The sequence below is a fragment of the Neovison vison genome, chromosome 13 (genome assembly GCF_020171115.1).
Source record: "Neovison vison isolate M4711 chromosome 13, ASM_NN_V1, whole genome shotgun sequence".
NCBI lineage: Eukaryota > Metazoa > Chordata > Mammalia > Carnivora > Mustelidae > Neogale > Neogale vison.
In genome coordinates, this window is record NC_058103.1 from 107,271,792 (window position 1) to 107,290,987 (window position 19,196).

Here is a 19,196-nt window from a genome sequence, read left to right on the forward strand (position 1 = left end):
TAATATACATAAAACACACAACTTTTCCTTATATCTACTCTAATATATTTAACTTCAGGAATAAATGCCAAAGGTTAGGGGAAAGAAATTCCTTTTTGTATGTTCAAAATATCTACTGCCAACTGTTTTAACTCTTCGAACTTTTACCTCAGGGGAAACATTCGATGTCTGCCTGGAAGGCAGTTAATAAAACACTAAGGGCCCAAATTCCAACATGAACTACTATCTGATTCTTTAGATAATATTTGTTCTCTTCCTCCATTTATAATTGCTATTCTTTTTTTTTTTTAAAGATTTTATTTATTTATTTGACAGAGCGAGATCACAAGCAGGCAGAGAGGCAGGCAGAGAGAGAGGAGGAAGCAGGCTCCCTGCTGAGCAGAGAGCCCGATGCGGGACTCGATCCCAGGACCCTGAGATCATGACCTGAGCCGAAGGCAGCGGCTTAACCCACTGAGCCACCCAGGCGCCCTATAATTGCTATTCTTATGGTACATTTTGACAGAGCCAATAATGATTTAATAGGGCACTTAAATCAAGAAAATCTTACCTGGACTAAAATCCGTGGTCTCTGAGGAGATGGAAAAGGAACTTTATGCATAAAATGAGAAATATGCCTTAAAAACAAACAGACAAGAACCCAATTGATTCCAAAGTGAATACCATATACTATAAAGGTCAACATGTCACAAGTCTGAGTTGAGTCAAATATTCTGTGTACTTCGAAATTCCTTGCTTAAGAATACAAGAGTTTAAGTAACAGATGGTATAAACAATAATCAAATAGACAATGAAGATATTTAGATCTCACTTGCAACAAATTTTACTGCATAAAACATTATTTAATAGAATTAAGAATGTGTTTATCTAATTTTCCTTTAAATTCATGATATCTAAAGATAGTAGGGAATATTTTTAAAAGTTCATAATAAACCCAAATTATTTGAAAAATAAGAATTACAAAACTAATAAAAAATCCTAAGATCCTAATTAAAAAATGCCAATTAGGTTCTCCAAATGTCACAAGAGCATCAAAAATGAAACATTCATTTCATTTTGTTAAGAGATAAAATCATTTAAAATAACATGATGTGGGACACCTGGCTGGCTCAGTCTGAATCTCGGGGTCAGGAGTTTGAGCCCCATGTTGGGTGCAGAGATCACTAAATATATAAGTAAACTTTAAAACAAAATGAAAATAAAGTACCATGACTGTAAAAGTATAACAGAGAAATACTACCTGATTGAAATAACCAAACTTTTTTTTTCCAAATAACTCTTGAAAAACCTAGTTTCCACATAAAATGTACTGAATTACCATTACAAACATACCACACATAATGGAAAGATCTACCAAATTTTGACTGAAGAATACTTCTCTAACTTACTTCTCAATTGGAAGAACGTGAGGTCCAGAGATAGAATAACGATACAGAAACGTCAAAAACTTCCTGAATGCATCAAAAAAAGGCCAGTGAGAAAGAAGACAGATGCATTTATTAGTGTGAATTGTTTTGGAACTATCAGATTTCCCATCTGCTGATGATGCTAAACCCAAAAGAAGTCTCTGTTTTTCTGTAAGATTTTCCTCAGAGTATGGTTCATAAAACTGAATAGCAGCACCATAGACCTGGAAAACAAGTAATATATTTAATAAATACTCCTTATATCATTTATTCAAATCACATCATTAAATATGTAATGCACGAGCCATTATAAGCTAGACCATTATGAGCCATTTATATGCCCAAGAGCCAGGCAAGGTGCCAGGTACCAGGAACACAGCAGTGAGCAAACATCACTGTTGCTTTCTTGAAGTACATTAACACACACACACATACACACACACACACACAACTTCACAGTGCTACTCTCTTTAATTAAATTGAGTTTGTTTTCTGAAGAGTGAAAGCAACTTATCAATATTCTCTATAAGAAAGTAACTGAAAATAATTATTTAGTAGACAGTGGGACAGAATGTCAGATAAGGGAATATATATTCCAGCTTCAGGCGATCCATTAAATTTCTCTGGACCTCAGTTTTGCAATCTATAAAATGAGGATGTTAGAATAGATGATTTCCAAAGTTGTTTCCAACTGTAATAGTCTATAATTCCAAATAGTTTTGTATACTTAGTAATGTCTTTTGTATTACTCTCAAAACTTTATCACAGAAAGTGTAGCAGTAAAGGACCATCATCTGATGATGAAAAAATCTTTCACCAAATTCACAACAAAGCATTGGGGTGTATGGGGCAGAATGAAAATTCTCTTTTCCTTTACCTCTGTATATAGTTATTTTAATCAAGTGGAAGAAGTATGTACAATAGATTCAATTTAACCAGTTATTGCTACTGTTGCCTATATTATATAGAACTTAAGACTTGATAATACTAGTTAAAACATATAGTACCTTTTCAGCTGAGGCTCCAGTTAACACAAATGTAGAAAATACAGGGAGAGGGTATTTGCTGTTGGGTGGCCAACATTCAATAGTTGCACCCATTGGTAAACAAAATAAGGGGACAGATTCTGGGAGTGAGAAAGATTCATAATCTTCTTGAGGATATCTACAAATTAGACCTATGAAAACAATAATAAATATTAAGTCATCAGCTCTTGAATTTAGGTGCTCATAATATGAATGATGCTAAAATGCTTTATTATTTAACATATTTAGTAACATTACATTACATATATGCTCATCAAATAACTGAATGCTTCAGTAGGATACATCTAGATTTTAATCCTCAAACACTGTAAATATTCATAATAACTAATTAATATTTATCATGCTTCATCCATGAAGGCTAAGTAAGACAAACAAGAAAAGATTATTCTGAAGCAACATACACAAATACGAACACAATCCTAAAACTTCAGTTTGTGGTCACACATATTTAGCATGGTTACCCCAGCTCCTTTAAAATGAGTCTTCCATTAAGTATTCAATAAACATAAAGATAAGATAAAACAGGAGAAAAAAAAAAAAGACATGGGTTGTGGTCCCAATCCTGACACTAGCACATCATAAGACAGGGTTTTTTTTCCTTAAGTTTTACTGGCCTCATAATATATGTTAAGTATTCCATGAAAAATTATACTTACCAGCTTTGTAGGATATAGTGTTAGTCTTTGCCACTGATTTTTTATAACATAAGTACACTGCAGATCCCCACTGAATTAAAAAAAAAGGAAATATCATTTAATTTTAAAAGGCAGTAACTTAATAAAATGAAATCTCTTTGATATCTCCAGTATACATTATCTAAAATGTAGTAAGTTTTCTGTAAGCTAATTCTAGTTGGTTGTTTTGCCAGCATTTTATTGCAGTTTTTCCCACTTTTCTCTCAGAGGTGATATTTAATGTTGCTTTGCCCTTGTAATAGCGATAACATGACCCTTTAAAATAACTAAGCCATAACAATTTAGATTTTATTCTAACTCCAAACTTTGGGCAGAAATGATCAAGAAATATCTACTCATGGGTATAACTGCCTTTGGATTCTACAACCTCTTTCCAATATTGCCAGATCTTTTTGTAGCTCTTTATACCAAAATTGAAGAGTTGTAGTTTGCTATATCCATTTCCTGTTTCCCATTTTCTCCTGAATCAATTCCCAGTCAAGTTTTAATCACACCATTCCTTAAAAGAACACTTTAACAACTTTAATGACGCTAAGTCTAACAGTTGTTTCCTAGTCTATATCTCATTTAACCTCATTAGATACGGACACTACTAAAGACTCCCTGAAACATGTTCTCGCCTTTTGAGGCATCACATTCTGTGGGCACCTCCCCACCAAAATCTCTTCAGTCTCCTCCTTTCTCTTTTCCTGATCATTGAATGTGATCTCTCCTTTTCTTTCTGTAAATGATCTCATACATTTAGTCCCATTGTTTTCTGTAACAACTTCTCCCAAAGGAGTCTCAAATTTCTAGTCCCAGCGCAGCTGAGATGGGGAAGAAGTGGGTAAAGGAAACTGGGGGGTGAAGAAAAGGCATTCACTTTTAGACACGATAGGTTTGAAATATCTATTAGACAACCAAAGTGAAGAATCAAATGCAGATAAGGCAAGAGGTCTGAAATGGAGATGTAACTTGGGAGATTCACTACTTGACATCAGATGGTGATAGATACACACACACAGCATACTCCTCACCCCCCTTAGAGAGCCCTTTCTTCATCATCTAATGCAACAGCAATCATCCCTCTACCCTACCCAGTTCCCCTGATCATCCCATCTTGCTTTTTTTCCCTCCATAGCACTTACTACCATGTGGCATATTGTATATTTTCTTATTATCTGCTTCCCATCACTAGATTATAGGTTCCATGATGGTAAAGGCCTTATTTTGTTCATTGCTCTATCTGTAGTACTGAAAACAGTGCCTATTACGTAGAAATGTTTAAAAAGTATTTGTTGAATGAAAGTGAAAGGATGTGTTTGTGCACACATGATGGCATGCCCCTAAAGCCAATGTGTGGGGACAGATTCACAGCACCGAAGACAATATATAGAGGAAAATAACTTACTTTAAGAAATCTTATTAAGGGCGCCTGGGTGGCTCAGTGGGTTAAGCCGCTGCCTTCAGCTCAGGTCATGATCTCAGAGTCCTGGGATTGAGTCCCACATCTGGCTCTCTGCTCAGCAGGGAGCCTGCTTCCTCCTCTCTCTCTCTCTGCCTGCCTCTCTGCCTACTTGTGATCTCTCTCTGTCAAATAAATAAATAAAATCTTTAAAAAAAAAGAAATCTTATTAAAAAGATTTTAGAGAGAGAGACAGAGCGAGCAAATGTGCTTGGGGAGGGGCAGAGGGAGAAGAGAGAGGAAATCTGAAGCTACGTGTAGAGCCGGATACAGGGCTTGACCTACAACCCTAAGATCACAACCTGAGCAGAAATCAAGAGTTGGATGCTTAACTGCCGGAGCCACCCAGGCACCCCAAGAAATATTTTTAATTACTAAGCGACTGTTAAACACCTATATAATCATCCTGGATTAAACAAAATATGTTAATAATTTAATATATTTGCTTCAAATGTTTTAATTCATAAAGAAAAAAATTATATGTTTAGCTAAAGCCTCGTCTTCCATCCCTTTCTGTCCTCCAGAGTTAACTACTAGCTTGAGGTTAGTGCATTTCATTCATATGCATTCAAAAACTTTCTACCACACATCTGTAAATATATGTATTATTCTTTTGTGTACTTTATAATCTAACATAAATGGTGAGATGCTGAATATATGCTTTTAGAGCTTGCTTTTTAAAAAAAAACTCAGTGGGTTAAAGCCTCTGCCTTCGGCTCGGGTCATGATCCCAGGGTCCTGGGATTGAGCCCCACATGGGGCTCTCTGCTCAGCGGGGAGCCTGCTTCCTCCTTCTCTCTCTCTGCCTGCCTCTCAGCCTGCTTGTAATCTCTGCCTGTCAAATAAATAGATAAAAAATCTTTAAAAAAAAACTCTTTAGTATGTTTTTAATAATTAGTAAAGTTATAGAGATCTAATTTCTTCATCTTAACTGCTGGGTATTATTTCATTAATAAATAAACCACCACAGTCATTCCTATACTGACAGACACTTGGATTATTTCCTTTTGGGGAGGAGGGGTTATTATAAACAATGAAGCAGTATGTTGACTCCTCATCTAGAAATTTTTCTTGTTAAACATTTTTCAAGGGTCTCCAGCAAACTAGTATGTTAAATTATGCTTAGGACATTAAATTATGCTCATTGCTATGTTGGCATTTTGTTTTTATAAATGTTTTAATACTTTTGCATCAAATAATGGATATATAGAGGCACCTGGGTGGCTTAGCCAGTTGAGGGATTGACTCTTGTTTTTGGCTCAAGTCATGATCTCAGGGTCATGGGATCGAGCCCCATGTCAGGCTCCACATTTGGCACAGGCTTTGCATGAGATTCTCTCTCCCTCTCTCTTTGCCCCTCCCCCTGCTTGCACACACACTCTTTCAAATAAATAAATCTTTAAAAAAAAAGAATGGATGTATATAGAAGTCAAGTGGATATTATAAATGTAGGTAAACTAGACTTACAGTTTCTGAAGGGTGTACAAACATATAAATAAAAGACCTTCTACTGGTCCCAACTCCAGTTCTCAATAGCCAATTTGTAAAGATAACAAAAAACCCTCAATGATAACCTTTGTGATGACCAGAAGGGAACTACATGACCATTTGGATATGGCAGAAACCAAGAGGAACATTCTAAAATAAAAAATGGACTTAAAAATGACAGTAAAAGATATGGAGTTCCAAAGCAAAAGAACCATACTAAAAGAGGGTTTTCTGAAGTTTTTTTTTTTTTTGCATACACAGTTCAGTGAAAAAGAAAGTAGGAGGAATCACTATTCTAGAAATGTTTAACTTCTAAATAAATTACCCATATTGTGGTTTACATGACAGAAACATTGTTTCAGATACCTTTTTTTGTGAGGGAGGGAATTAGGTACATGATTTAATTACTTAGTTAATAACTTTACTCTTTTTTTAAAAAAGATTTTATTTATTTATTTGTCAGGTAGAGAGAGAGTGAGAGCGCAAACACAAGCAGGGGAACAGCCAAGAGAGGAGAAGCAGGGCTCCTAGTGAGCAAGGAGCCTGATGTGGGACTTGATCCCAGGACCCTGGGATCATGACCTGAGCTGAAGGTAGACACTTAACCGACTAAGACACCCAGGCATCCCTATAATTCTACTTTTTAAAATACAGACATTCACAAAAGGTTGTAAAACAAGAACCATTTGGATAGAGTATAAAAAAATACTCTCAGTGAGTCAAAAATGGAGTAGATGGTCCCAAATTTGCCAAAAATTAGCTGTGTGAATCACAGCACCTGACTAGCATTTTTTTTTTCTAGCATTTTTGAAACACGTTTAAGTTCTCTTTTGGCTCTAAAATATACTTCTACTCTAAATCATTCAAAGTTCAAGTCATTTAAGGCTTACAGTACAAAGTTTAAAAACTAATAATTCTTGAAAACTCTTTCTATAAGCTTAATGGGAGGGTGGGGGAGAGTCTTTTTGAGGCCAAAGCTGTAAGACTGATACACAAATCATGCAGGAATTTGAGGAAAGTTTCAACATAGATCTCATGTCCATTAGATTGGTTTTTCTTTGTTTCCCTGGTTTAGAAACCTAGTAGATGACTTTCACTCAAGCTACCCAATCTTCAAAAACAAGAGTCAGCTACATAACTATTGCTGGGTATTATCAACACATCAATAATTTAATCCCAACCATTTCCTGATTCTTATATATACATTAGATATGAACGTAAGTTTCCTATATTGCATGCCTATTTTAAATTTTCTGAAAGAGTAAGAAGTCATTATACATCTGCTCCAAAGAACAAAATTTGCTTTTATTACCTTATAGTTGATGGAAACAAAGATTGTTAATAGATATAAACCACAACCCATCACTTAAAAAAGACATTTATTGCTAAGAGCAAGCACATTTCTCTATTTTCAGAACTGACACTAGATTTAAGAATAAGAAAAAAAAATTTTAAGAGGATTTTATTCCTGTAAAATTTCTTTAAAAATTTAGGAAGAGCTTAAACACTGGGCAAAAATAAAATTAAAAAATAACAACAACAACAACAACAACAAAACTCTTCCCTGCTGAATGTCAATTATATTTCAATACAACTGAGAAAAAGAAAAGTTTTCCTTCAGACATTAAATACACATAATAGGGACTGTTGAAGCAGAGTTAACCAAACGTATAACTACCATTTATATAGCACTTACTGTGTACCAGACACTATCCTAAGTTGTTACACATAATCTGGAGTTCAAATCCAATAGTTTAGATGGAGACTATTTCTGTTCACATGATGTTACATTCCTCTTTCTTCTTTTAGGAGAGAATAAATGCTCTCTGACAATACTGGGACCAATGTTTCAGGATAAGGAAAAACAGAAACTCCTATCTCTGGTTTCAGTTTCAATGCAGTAACTCTACCTTGAACACACTGATTAACTAATAAAACCTGGAAATGGCTCTGATGACACTGTCAATTTACTTTGAATCAAAAACGAACACATCCACAAAATAAATGGAAAATTCACCAATGGGGAAATGGGAAGTACCTGTGAGCCTGCACAATATTGCTAAAAATACCAGATCAAATCTAAAATGATATTAAGATGGACATCACATCATGGAAGTTCAAAAGCCCTTCTTGTCATCACTCTCAGTAACACATAAGGCCTGTAAAACTCTTGTTTGCTACCATGATCTTTTTTCTCCAGCATACTTTCTCCAACTCTCACCTGTCATCACCAAGCCAAAATAAGATGGAAGGATGGCATGAAAGGATGGGGCATTTTATATGTGAATGGCTATTGACAAAAAATGGTCACCCAATTAGGAGTCACACTGCTGCAGATAATTTGTTTAGGATACAAGTTAGATACTGTCAAATATCCATTTTTTGAATTACCTATTTAAAGATTTTATTTAGGACTTTATTATTTGAGAGACAAAAAGAAAGACAGTGAGACAGAGAGCTCAAGTGGGGTGAGGAGCAGAGAGAGAAGCAGACTCCCCGCTGAGCAGGGAGTCCCATGTAGGACTTGATCCTGGGACTCTAGGATCATGACCTGTGCAGAAGGTAGATGCTTAACCAGCTGAGCCACTCAGGCATCCCTCTATTTAAAGATTTTACATAAATACTGCTGCTACATAAAGTTGCAGATTTTTCTTAAAGAAAATCTGGAATTGGAAGATGCTTACAGATAACATGATAACACGCATATAGTACTTTTGTATATGTACTGGGACACAGTTCTAAATTCATGTAATCATCACAATACCTTATGAGTTAGATGATATTAACCTCATTTTACAATTGTGAAATTGATGCATAGAGAGACTAAGTTACTTACCCAAGGTCACAGAGCCAGTAAATATCAGAATTAGGATGCATATTCAGACACTCTGGCTCCAGAGCCTGTACTCTGAACCACTTGGCCATACTGACCTTAACCACTACAATACAAATCTACTTTACCATCTTACTGAGGGAGTTCAAAACATTTTTCAGGGTTACAAAATCTGCACTGTATCCAGCCACATGTCAATACATTTCAGTTCTTCCTCTTCTAGCTTTATCTAAACCTTCGGTATTTCTAATGCTGCTCGTTTAACAGAAGAGAAAATAAATAATAATTTTTAAAAATCTGCTTCCCATAAAACTTAATAAATGAGATATGTATAAATCTTTTAAATCTTAGCAAAGTATTATTCATTTACATGGTTATAACAGGACATATCAGCTCTAGGATCATTAAGAAACAAAGTTTGAGGTAGCATTCAATGATTCATTAGTTGTGTATAACATCAAGTGCTTATGCTGGCTAACTTAACATAATAAAAAAAATGAATGAATGAATGAATAAATAAATAAATAAATAAAAATTAAGTTTGAAAATCTGTGGTTAAAAAATCCAACTGTTGACAGTTATTTTTTTAAAAAACCCAAACTTTTATTATATTTTGTTAGTAGGATATAAATTGGTTTAACCTTTTTTTTCCTTCCCTCAAAGATTTCATTTGTTTATTGGAGAGAGAGAGAGGGAGCACATGGGGTGGGAGTGAAGGGGTTGTCAGAGGGAGAGAGACAAGCACACTTCCCACTGAGCAGGAAGTTCAATGATGTAGAGCTCAATTCCAGGATCCCAGGATCATGATTTGTGTTGAAGGCAGATGCTTAACTGACTGAACCACGCAGGCACCCTGGGAAAGGGTCTTCTTAATGAAAGTACAAAGTACCACAGACCTTTCAGAGCAGTGTGTCAACAATTTTCAGAATGTGCAGCATACCCTGGGACCCATCAATTCCACTTATAATTATTTATTCTTCCAAAGACACTTCAATAAATATACAAAGAAAAAGGCATAGATTTGTTTAGGATACAAGTTAGATACTGTCAAATATCCATTTTTTGAATTACCTATTTAAAGATTTTATTTAGGACTTTATTATTTGAGAGACAAAAAGAAAGACAGTGAGACAGAGAGCTCAAGTGGGGTGAGGAGCAGAGAGAGAAGCAGACTCCCCGCTGAGCAGGGAGTCCCATGTAGGACTTGATCCTGGGACTCTAGGATCAAGTAGCATAATTATTAGTAATGGGAAAAACTGGAAATAATTTGTAATCATCATTCCTCACTTTTATATTCTGGAATATTATACAATTGTTACAAGAATTAAATAGAGAGTTATTATCAAGTGAAGGCAGATAGTGGAAAAAAGTTTACATCAGAATATATAAAAATTTCCAGTTTTTGAAAAATAGAGGATAAATTTATTCACATTTTATATATGTCCACACATATGCACACAAAACAGTCTGAAAGGACATAGGACAAATTGTAATTAGTAATCCTGGAAAGGGATTACAAAAGATATAAGTAAGAACAAGTAATAAGAACAAGAACTTCCATTTCAAAGATCTAAAATTTGCTTCTCCTCTCAATCTGGGGGTGGGAAGTGGGGCACAAAATTCTTTTTCTTTAAAATTTAAAATAGCAAAATGGGACCAAGACAATTACAGACTATACATAGCCTTAAGGCTACTGAAAGGACTTTGGCTTTTACTAAGAGTGAGATGGGAAGCCATTAAAGGTTGTAAGCCCAGGAATGATATGGTCTAATTTATGTTTTAAAAGGATCGCTCTTGCTGCTTCAAGAATAGGTTGTAGGAAGCAAAATGGATGCCTTGATCAGTTAGACCAGGGATCTGGCAAACTATGGCCTGCATCTGACCCAAGGCCTGCTTTGTACACTGAGCTAAGACTGTTTTTTTACATTTTTATTTATTTTTAATTTTTTAAAAAAGATTTTATTTATTTATTTGACAGAGAGAGAGAGATCACAAGCAGGCAGAGATAGAGGGGGAAGCAGGCTCCCTGCTGAGCAGAGAGCCTGATGTGGGGCTCAATCCCAGGACCCTGAGATCATGACCCGAGCCGAAGGCAGAGGCTTAGCCTGAGCCACCCAGGTTTTTACATTTTTAAAGGATTGTTTTTAAAAAGAGAGAAAGAGAATATGACAGAGACTATGTATGACCTGCAAAACTTATTAGTTAGCCCTTTATATGAAAATTTGCCTGTTTCCTAAATTAGAAAACTATAGCAACAGTCCTGTTAAAAGAGCATTATGGCTTGGACCAGCGTTGAAGCAATGGATAGGGTGAGTAGTAGTCAGGTTTCAGATACATTTTGAGATGAGAGTCAACAGAATTCACAGAAGACATGAATGAAAAGTAGAAGAGAAAGGTTACGGATTACTGCAAGGTTTTTAGTCTGAGCAACTAGAAGCGTGGAACTTCCATTTACTAGATGAGGAGGACCACGGGCTAAACAGGCTGGGATAGGCACACAAGAAGTGAGTTTTAGACATGTTAAATTTGCAATGATTTATTCTATAAGATATTCAAGGAGAGATGAATTACATAGGTCCAAGCTAGACACATAAATTTAGAAGCCAACCACTTGTATTTAACTTGTATTTAAATGATTAAATCATCAAGGGATTGAGTTCAGATGATAAAGATAAATGGTCTGGGCCCTCTGAGCCTGTGGCACTGCATTGTGTAGTGGTTAAGGATTAGCAAAGGCAGAAGGGGAATGGGGTAAGGTAGGAGGAAAAAGCAAGAAAGTACATAGAAAGAGAATATACCTTATCTTCCTGCCATTGTTTCAAGAAGGAAGAAGTGATCAGCTGTGTTAAAACCTACTGAAAAATTACAAATCAAGACCATTGGATTCAACAAGTGCAATCTTGGTGGAATGATAGGGACAAAAGCCTATAGTTAGGCTTTCTATAGTTAGAGAGTCAAAGTGAGGAAGCGGACAGAATATAGTCCCCTCATCTGAGATGTTTTATTGTAAAGGAGAACAATAAAATGAGGCAATGGATGGAAGTGGACATAGAGGTCAAGGAGTTTTGTAAAGATGGGCTATACTGCAACATGCTTTGCATGCTGGAGGAAATAATCCAATAGAGAAAGACTGATGATTCCCAAAAACGTAGGGAAGCCATGTCCTCAAATACACAAGTTTATGGCATCTAAGTGCAGGGATTACCCTCGGCTAGTACTACTTTTCCAGTAAGGGAAAAAATATTATTTTAATTAAAAAGCAAGAAAGCAAGCAAACTTTTTGTACAACTCCTTTTGAAAGTACAACTAAAATACTTGCCCCAAAATAAAATATTTAACATCTTTAAAAACATATTTTTAGGTATACCTGGGAGGCTCAGTCGGTTAAGCATCTGCCTTTGGCTCAGGTCATGATCTCAGGCTCCTGGGATCAAGCCTGTCTGGCGCCCTGCTCAGTAGGGAGTCTGCTTCTCCCTCTCCCCTTACCCCTCCCCCCTACGTGCTCTCTCTCTCTCTCTCTCTCTCAAAAAAAAAAAAACCCCAACAATGTATTTTTTAATTCACTTATTATATTATGCTGCTTTCAGATTTTAAATTATGCTCTTTTCATCAGTGGCTAATTTTATCAGTACGAAAGAGTCACTTACCATACTGTTATTGAGATTCTTGTCGACTTTGCAAAATGTGTGTGGTGGGCTTTCTCCTTTACTGGGCACAATAATACATATGTCTGTGACAGCCAACGTATTCTGAGTCATGTTTTCAGAGGCTCTTCGGAAAGTGATATAAATTTTTTGTGATGAGGTACTGCCACTTATATTTGCGGGGCGTCCGTAGGGAGTAGTCTGAATAATTTCACATCCCTGTTTCAATCTATCTTTCCAGTCATACAAAACCCTAAAAGAAAAATATATAAATAACTACATAAATGCAAAACATCTTCAAATAGGATAGGTAATATTGTCAGGTATCATAAGCCAAACTTTAAGTGTAGCAGATATTCCAATCTTACTGCAAGGTTGAATTGCACAGTCCCATTTAAAAGTACAGGATAGTGGTTTCCCCACCAAAATTAAAATAATGTAAGGAAAACTCAGTTTATCTTTTGTGTTTGTTGGCATAAATCACATAATGGCAACAACTGCAGAGGCAACTGTTTTAGCATTCCATTTAATAGATTTACTTATTTATTTTTGTCTCTAAAACCAAGCATCTTCTTTTGAAAAAGCAACTTTATATTTTAACCAAAGTTAAAATTTTACAAAAGCCTCCTTGCCAAATAGTATAGAACCTGCCTGTACACTTTTACTTCTGATACTCCCTCAAATTTAAGAGACAGCTCTAGGTTTTTCAAAAGAGAAAATAACCTCAACCCATCTTTAATCAAAGATGGGTGAAAGACATAGGTTTTTTCTTCTTCTTTTTCTTTACTGTGGGAAAATGGTAGGCTTTTATTAATGGTCAGCCCAGCCACCCATTCCTTACATCTTCCAAAAAGTACTTGGGGATACAAGGAAAATGTCTTACTGGAATAATATTAGTCTATTCCCTCAGAGAATTCACTGATTTGTATTTTACTGCTAACTCCCTGACATGAGCCAAAAAAATAAAAATAAAAAAAAATATAAAGCTCTACTATATTAAGTGTGTTTCTGCATTTGCTATAAAAATTGTTATATAACAGAGGGGCACCTGGGTTGCTCAGTGGGTTAAGCCTCTGCCTTCAGCTCAGGTCATGATCTCAGGGTTCTGGGATCAAGCCCCGCATCAGGCTCTCTGCTCAGCAGGGAGCCTGCTTCCTCCTCCCCCTCTGCCTGCCTCTCTGCCTACTTGTGATCTCTCTCTCTGTGTCAAACAAATTTTTTTTTTAAGTTTAAAAAAATTGTTATAACAGGCAATATCCTCAACATCAGTGAGTATTTCCTTTTATAAAATCTCATTATTCTAATAAAATTAAGTGCCAAATATTGGTCAAAATATTTCTTTCTGATATTATTTTTAATTTCCCTTTTTGTCGTGGCTGTCAGCAAACAAATTTTTCTTTCAACTTTTATTTTGGAAATTTAGAGCTAAATTTCATGCTTAATCATAGCAACTATGGTTATCCTAATGTTAGCTTAAATGCTGATTCCTCCTTCTCTTTTTGATCTTGCTTTTCTGTTTTTTTTTTTAAATCTTTAAAAAAGGCATTGTAGGGCTACCTGGGTGGCTCAGCAGGTTAAGCCTCTGCCTTCGGCTCAGGTCATGATCCCAGGGTCCTGGGATCGAGCCTCTCATGGGGCTCTCTGCTCCGTGGGGAGCCTGCTTCCTCCTCTCTCTCTCTCTGCCTGCCTCTCTGCCCATTTGTGATCTCTGTCTGTCAAATAAATAAAATCTTAAAAAAAAAAAAGGCATTGTAACAGAGAGAAGTTAGACACATCTCAATTCAAATTTCTACTACCTGTTACTAGCTGTATTCTCTTAGGCAAATATTTAATCTCTCTGAGCCTTGTACTACTCAGCTATAACATTTAAAAATCTAGGGATGCGTGGGTCATTCAGTCAGTTAAGCATATGCCTTCCACTCAGGTGATGATTCCAGTGTCCTGGGATCAAGTCCCTCATCAGGCTCCCTACTCAGCAGGGAGTCTGCTTCTCCCTCTCCCTCTGCCACCCCCCCCCCCTGCTTGGGCTCTCCTGTGTGCATGTGCGCTCTCTCTCTGTCAAATAAATAATAAAATCTTAAAATTAAAAAAAAAATTTAACCCATAGGATCTTAAGAGAATTAGATGAGAGTATAAGTAAGTCCTCTAAAATAGTGCCTGGAAAACAGATGCTCAATTGAAAACAAGAAAACAAAAATATAACACAAAACAACATACCACCATTTACTACCTTGAATTTCTTAAAGATATGGAATATAAATATATCTGAAACATAAGATACCTGTTTTCTTTAATCAGGTATTATGCTATTATATATACATTACTTATGTTATTATTTTTAATTTTTATATTGTTAGGAACTTTTCTTGTCTAACTAAGCTTTTCAAAGGCTCTTAAAAATGTTGCCCTGGCCTCCACAATGACAAACAAGGGGAATATTTATAAAAGTGGTTAATTTATTCATTCTAGTTTAAGCTCTTTGCTAGTGGAGAATCCTTCCTATACTTGGAAAATTCCTCATCTCTAAATTAGGAAACTCCAACACCCTAATAAGAATCTGCAACATTACCTTCATTTCATCCACAATCTATAATTCTGAGGATGATCAAGTTGTCATAGGAGCAAATTACCTGATCTTCTGAAAAGAAGATCTGTAACAGACTCTTACTATAGAGAACAAACTGAGGGTTACTGGAGGGGAGGTGCGCAGGTGATGGGCTAGATGAAGTAATTAAGGATGAATAATTAAATTCTACTCCTGAAACCAATATTACACTATAGTCAACTAACTAGAATTTAAATAAAAATTTGAGGAGTGCCTGGGGGGCTTGGTCTATTAAGCATCAGACTCTTGACTTTGGCTCGGGTCATGATCTCAGGGTCCTGGGTTCAAGCCCCACGTCAGGTTCCCCACTCAGGAGGGAGTGTGCTTGTCTCCTTCTCCCTTTGCTTTCTTTCTCTGTGTCTCTCTCTTTCAAATAAATAAGTAAATCTTAAATAAATAAATAAAAACTTGAAACAAATAAAAGATCTAAAAGCTGGCTTACTTTCCCAAGTCATTTACTAAATACATAAGCTTTACAATTAGCAATATAGTAGGGTCCCTGGGTAGCTCAGTCGGTTAAGCATCTGTCTTTGGCTCAGGTCATGATCCTAGGGTCCTGGGATTGAGTCATACATTGGGCTCCCTGCTCAGTTGAGAGTCTGCTTCTCTCTTTGCCTGTCACTCCCCGTGCTTGTCCTCTCTTTTTCTCTCTCTCTGACAAATAAATTAAAAATCTTAGAAAAAAAGAGGCAATATAATAGCTGTTCTGAAACCAACTTTAAATTATAATTCCTTCATAAATTAAGAGAATAAAAATTGATTTTTGATAAAACTTTTTGACACCAAACATTAGATGATAGAAATTTTAAAGTAGAAGAAATTTCAGGAACTTTTCCGATTCATTCTGTCTCCCCTAAGGCATTAGTAAACATGACTGCACACTTTCAGACTTAGTATAATAGGAGATGGAAATTTTATGGTCCCTTCTGGGAACATAAGTAGGGATATTGATATCTTCTTTATTTTTAACTCAAATATTGCTCAAGTACATGCTCTTTTGCAACTGAGAAATGAAAACAAGAAGGCTAATTTTTATTTCTTATAAACTATTTTGAAGACAGTATTAGAGCTACTTGTAGCTTTCCTTTAGTCTTTTTCTTTCAGTTTTTCAGTGGGAACTTATTTCACGGGCTTTGAAATTTTATTCATCTTTTGTTCCATATATATGGATATATCTATAGCATATATATTTATATTTATATATTCTCCTTTTGCATATATAATATATATTATATAATGTATATATGATGCCAATTTCTGCAAAGATTGGGTTCTTTTTATTTATTTATTTTTATTTTTTTCTTAAAGATTTTACATATTTATTTGACAGATCACAAGCAGGCAGAGAAGCAGGCAGAGAGAGAGAGAGAGGAGGAAGCAGGCTCCCCGCTGAGCAGAGAGCCCGATGCGGGACTCGATCCCAGGACCCTGGGATCATGACCCGAGCCGAAGGCAGAGGTTTTAACCCACTGAGCCACCCAGGCCCCCCTGGGGTTCTTTTTAAAAAGATGAATATATATTACATATATATGTAAGAGAAATAAATGAATGTAAGGATACATATATATAAAGGAGAAGTACATCAATGTAAAGATAAACACATATCCATATACATATTCATCTTTTAAAAAGATCCCTGATCTTTGCAAAGATTGACAAGCTGAGTACTCAAAATCTATAAAGAACTTATCAAACTCAACACCCAAAAAAATAAATTGTCCAGTCAAGAAATGGGCAGCTCAGGGAGATTCAAATTAAAACCACATTGAGATATCACCTTACACCAGTTACAATGGCCAAAATTAACAAAACAGGAAACAACATGTGTTGGAGAGGATGTGGAGAAAGGGGAACCCTCTTACACTGTTGGTGGGAATGCAAGTTGGTGCAGCCTCTTTGGAGAACAGTGTGGAGATTCCTCAAGAAATTAAAAATAGAGCTTCCCTATGACCCTGCAATTGCACTCCCGGGTATTTACCCCAAAGATACAGATGTCGTGAAAAGAAGGGCCATCTGTACCCCAATGTTTATAGCAGCAATGGCCACAGTCGCCAAACTATGGAAAGAACCAAGATGCCCTTCAACGGATGAATGGATAAGGAAGATGTGGTCCATATACACTATGGAGTATTATGCCTCCATCAGAAAGGATGAATACCCAACTTTTGTAGCAACATGGACGGGACTGGAAGAGATTATGCTGAGTGAAATAAGTCAAGCAGAGAGAGTCAATTATCATATGGTTTCACTTATTTGTGGAGCATAACAAATAGCATGGAGGACAAGGGGCGTTAGAGAGGAGTAGGGAATTTGGGTAAATTGGAAGGGGAGGTGAACCATGAGAGACTATGGACTCTGAAAAACAGTCTGAGGGGTTTGAAGTGGCGGGGGGGTGGGAGGTTGGGGTACCAGGTGGTGGGTATTATAGAGGACACGGCTTGCATGGAGCACTGGGTGTGGTGAAAAAATAATGAATACTGTTTTTCTGAAAATAAATAAATTGGAAAAAAAAAAAAAGAAATGGGCAGAAGACATGAATAGACACTTTTGCAAAGAAGACATCCAGATGGTCAACAGACACATGAAATGATATTCAATATCACTCAGAATCAGGGTAATACAAATCAAAACTACAGTGAGATACCACCTCACACCAGTCAGAATGGCTAAAATAAATAAGTCAGGAAACAATAGATATTGGTGAGGTTATGAAGAAAGGGGAACCCTCTTACACTGCTTGTAGGAATGCAAGCTGGTACAGCCACTCTGGAAAATGGAACAGAGGTTCCTCAAAAAGTTAAAAATAGTACTACCTTATGACCCAGCAACTACATACTAGGTATCTACCCAAAGGATACAAACATAGTGGTCCGAAGGGGCACCTGCACCCCCATGTTTATAGCAGCAATGTCCACAATAGCCAAAATATGGAAAAAGCCCAGATGTACACTGACAGCTGAGTGGATAAAGAAGATGTGACACACACACACAAACACATACACAATGGAATTATTACTTAGCCATTGAAAAAAAAAGAAATCTTACCATTTGCAATGAGGTGGATAGAACTAGAGGGTATTATGCAAAGAGAAATAAGTAAATCAGAGAACAATTATCATATGATTTCACTCATATGTATAATTAAACAAAATAAAGCATCACAGGGGAAGGGAGGGAAAAATTTAAAAAGATGAAATCAGAAAGGGAGACAAACCATAAGACACTCTGAACTATAGCTATGAAACAAACTGAGAGTTGCTGGAGGAGAGATAGGTAAGAGAATGGGGTATGGGGTAACTGGGTGAGGAGGACATTGGATTTAATGAGCACTGGGTGTGACCAGCAACTGATGAATCAATAAACTCTACTTCTGAATCTAACAATATATGTTAATTAATTGAATTTAAATTACCAAAAAAATCTGATAGGCAATAAAAAAAATTGATGAGCTGATCCTAAAATTCATACAGAAATTCAAGGACCAGACAGAATAGCCAATCTCAAAAAAGAACAAAGTTTGAAGACTTACACTTCCAATGTAAAAACTTACTACAGAGCTATAGCAATCAAAACGGTGTAGTACTGGCACAAAGGTAAGACATGTAGACAAATAAAATAGAATTGAGAGTCCAGAAATAAAACCATACATTCATGGCCTATTAATTTTTGAAAATGGGAAAAGAATATTCTCAATAGTTGTTGATAGGACAAGTGGGTATCAACAAGCAAAATAGTGATGTTGGACCCCTTCCTCAACCATATACAAAAATGAACTCAAAACAGATCAAAGACCTAAATATAAAGGCTGAATCTATAAAACTCCTAGACAAAAACTTAGGTGTAAATCCCCATGACCTTGGATTAGTAAAAGCCTTCTTAGATATGATGCCAAAAAACAAGCAACAAAAGAAAAAATAGATCAGACTTCATCAAAATTAAAAACTTTTTAGCTTTGAAGGATGCCATAAAGAAAGCAAAAAGACAACCCACGGAATGGGGGAAAACATTTATAAATCATATATCTAAAAAGGGACT

At 36.0% G+C, this 19,196-nt stretch overlaps 1 protein-coding gene across 7 annotated transcripts in view; it reads right to left on the bottom strand.

Moving 5' to 3' along the window:
• Nucleotides 1-19,196, bottom strand: part of DENND4A (DENN domain containing 4A) — a 129,888-nt gene that overhangs the window by 67,063 nt on the left and 43,629 nt on the right. For all 7 annotated transcript variants that reach the window (XM_044232001.1, XM_044232006.1, XM_044232005.1 and 4 more), the window contains exons 4-8: nucleotides 12,560-12,809; nucleotides 3,109-3,178; nucleotides 2,414-2,583; nucleotides 1,389-1,630; nucleotides 551-617 (exon numbers count right to left, since the gene is read on the bottom strand). In XM_044232001.1, coding sequence (XP_044087936.1) covers nucleotides 551-617; nucleotides 1,389-1,630; nucleotides 2,414-2,583; nucleotides 3,109-3,178; nucleotides 12,560-12,809 — 799 coding nt within the window. The remainder of the gene's footprint in view (nucleotides 1-550; nucleotides 618-1,388; nucleotides 1,631-2,413; nucleotides 2,584-3,108; nucleotides 3,179-12,559; nucleotides 12,810-19,196) is intronic.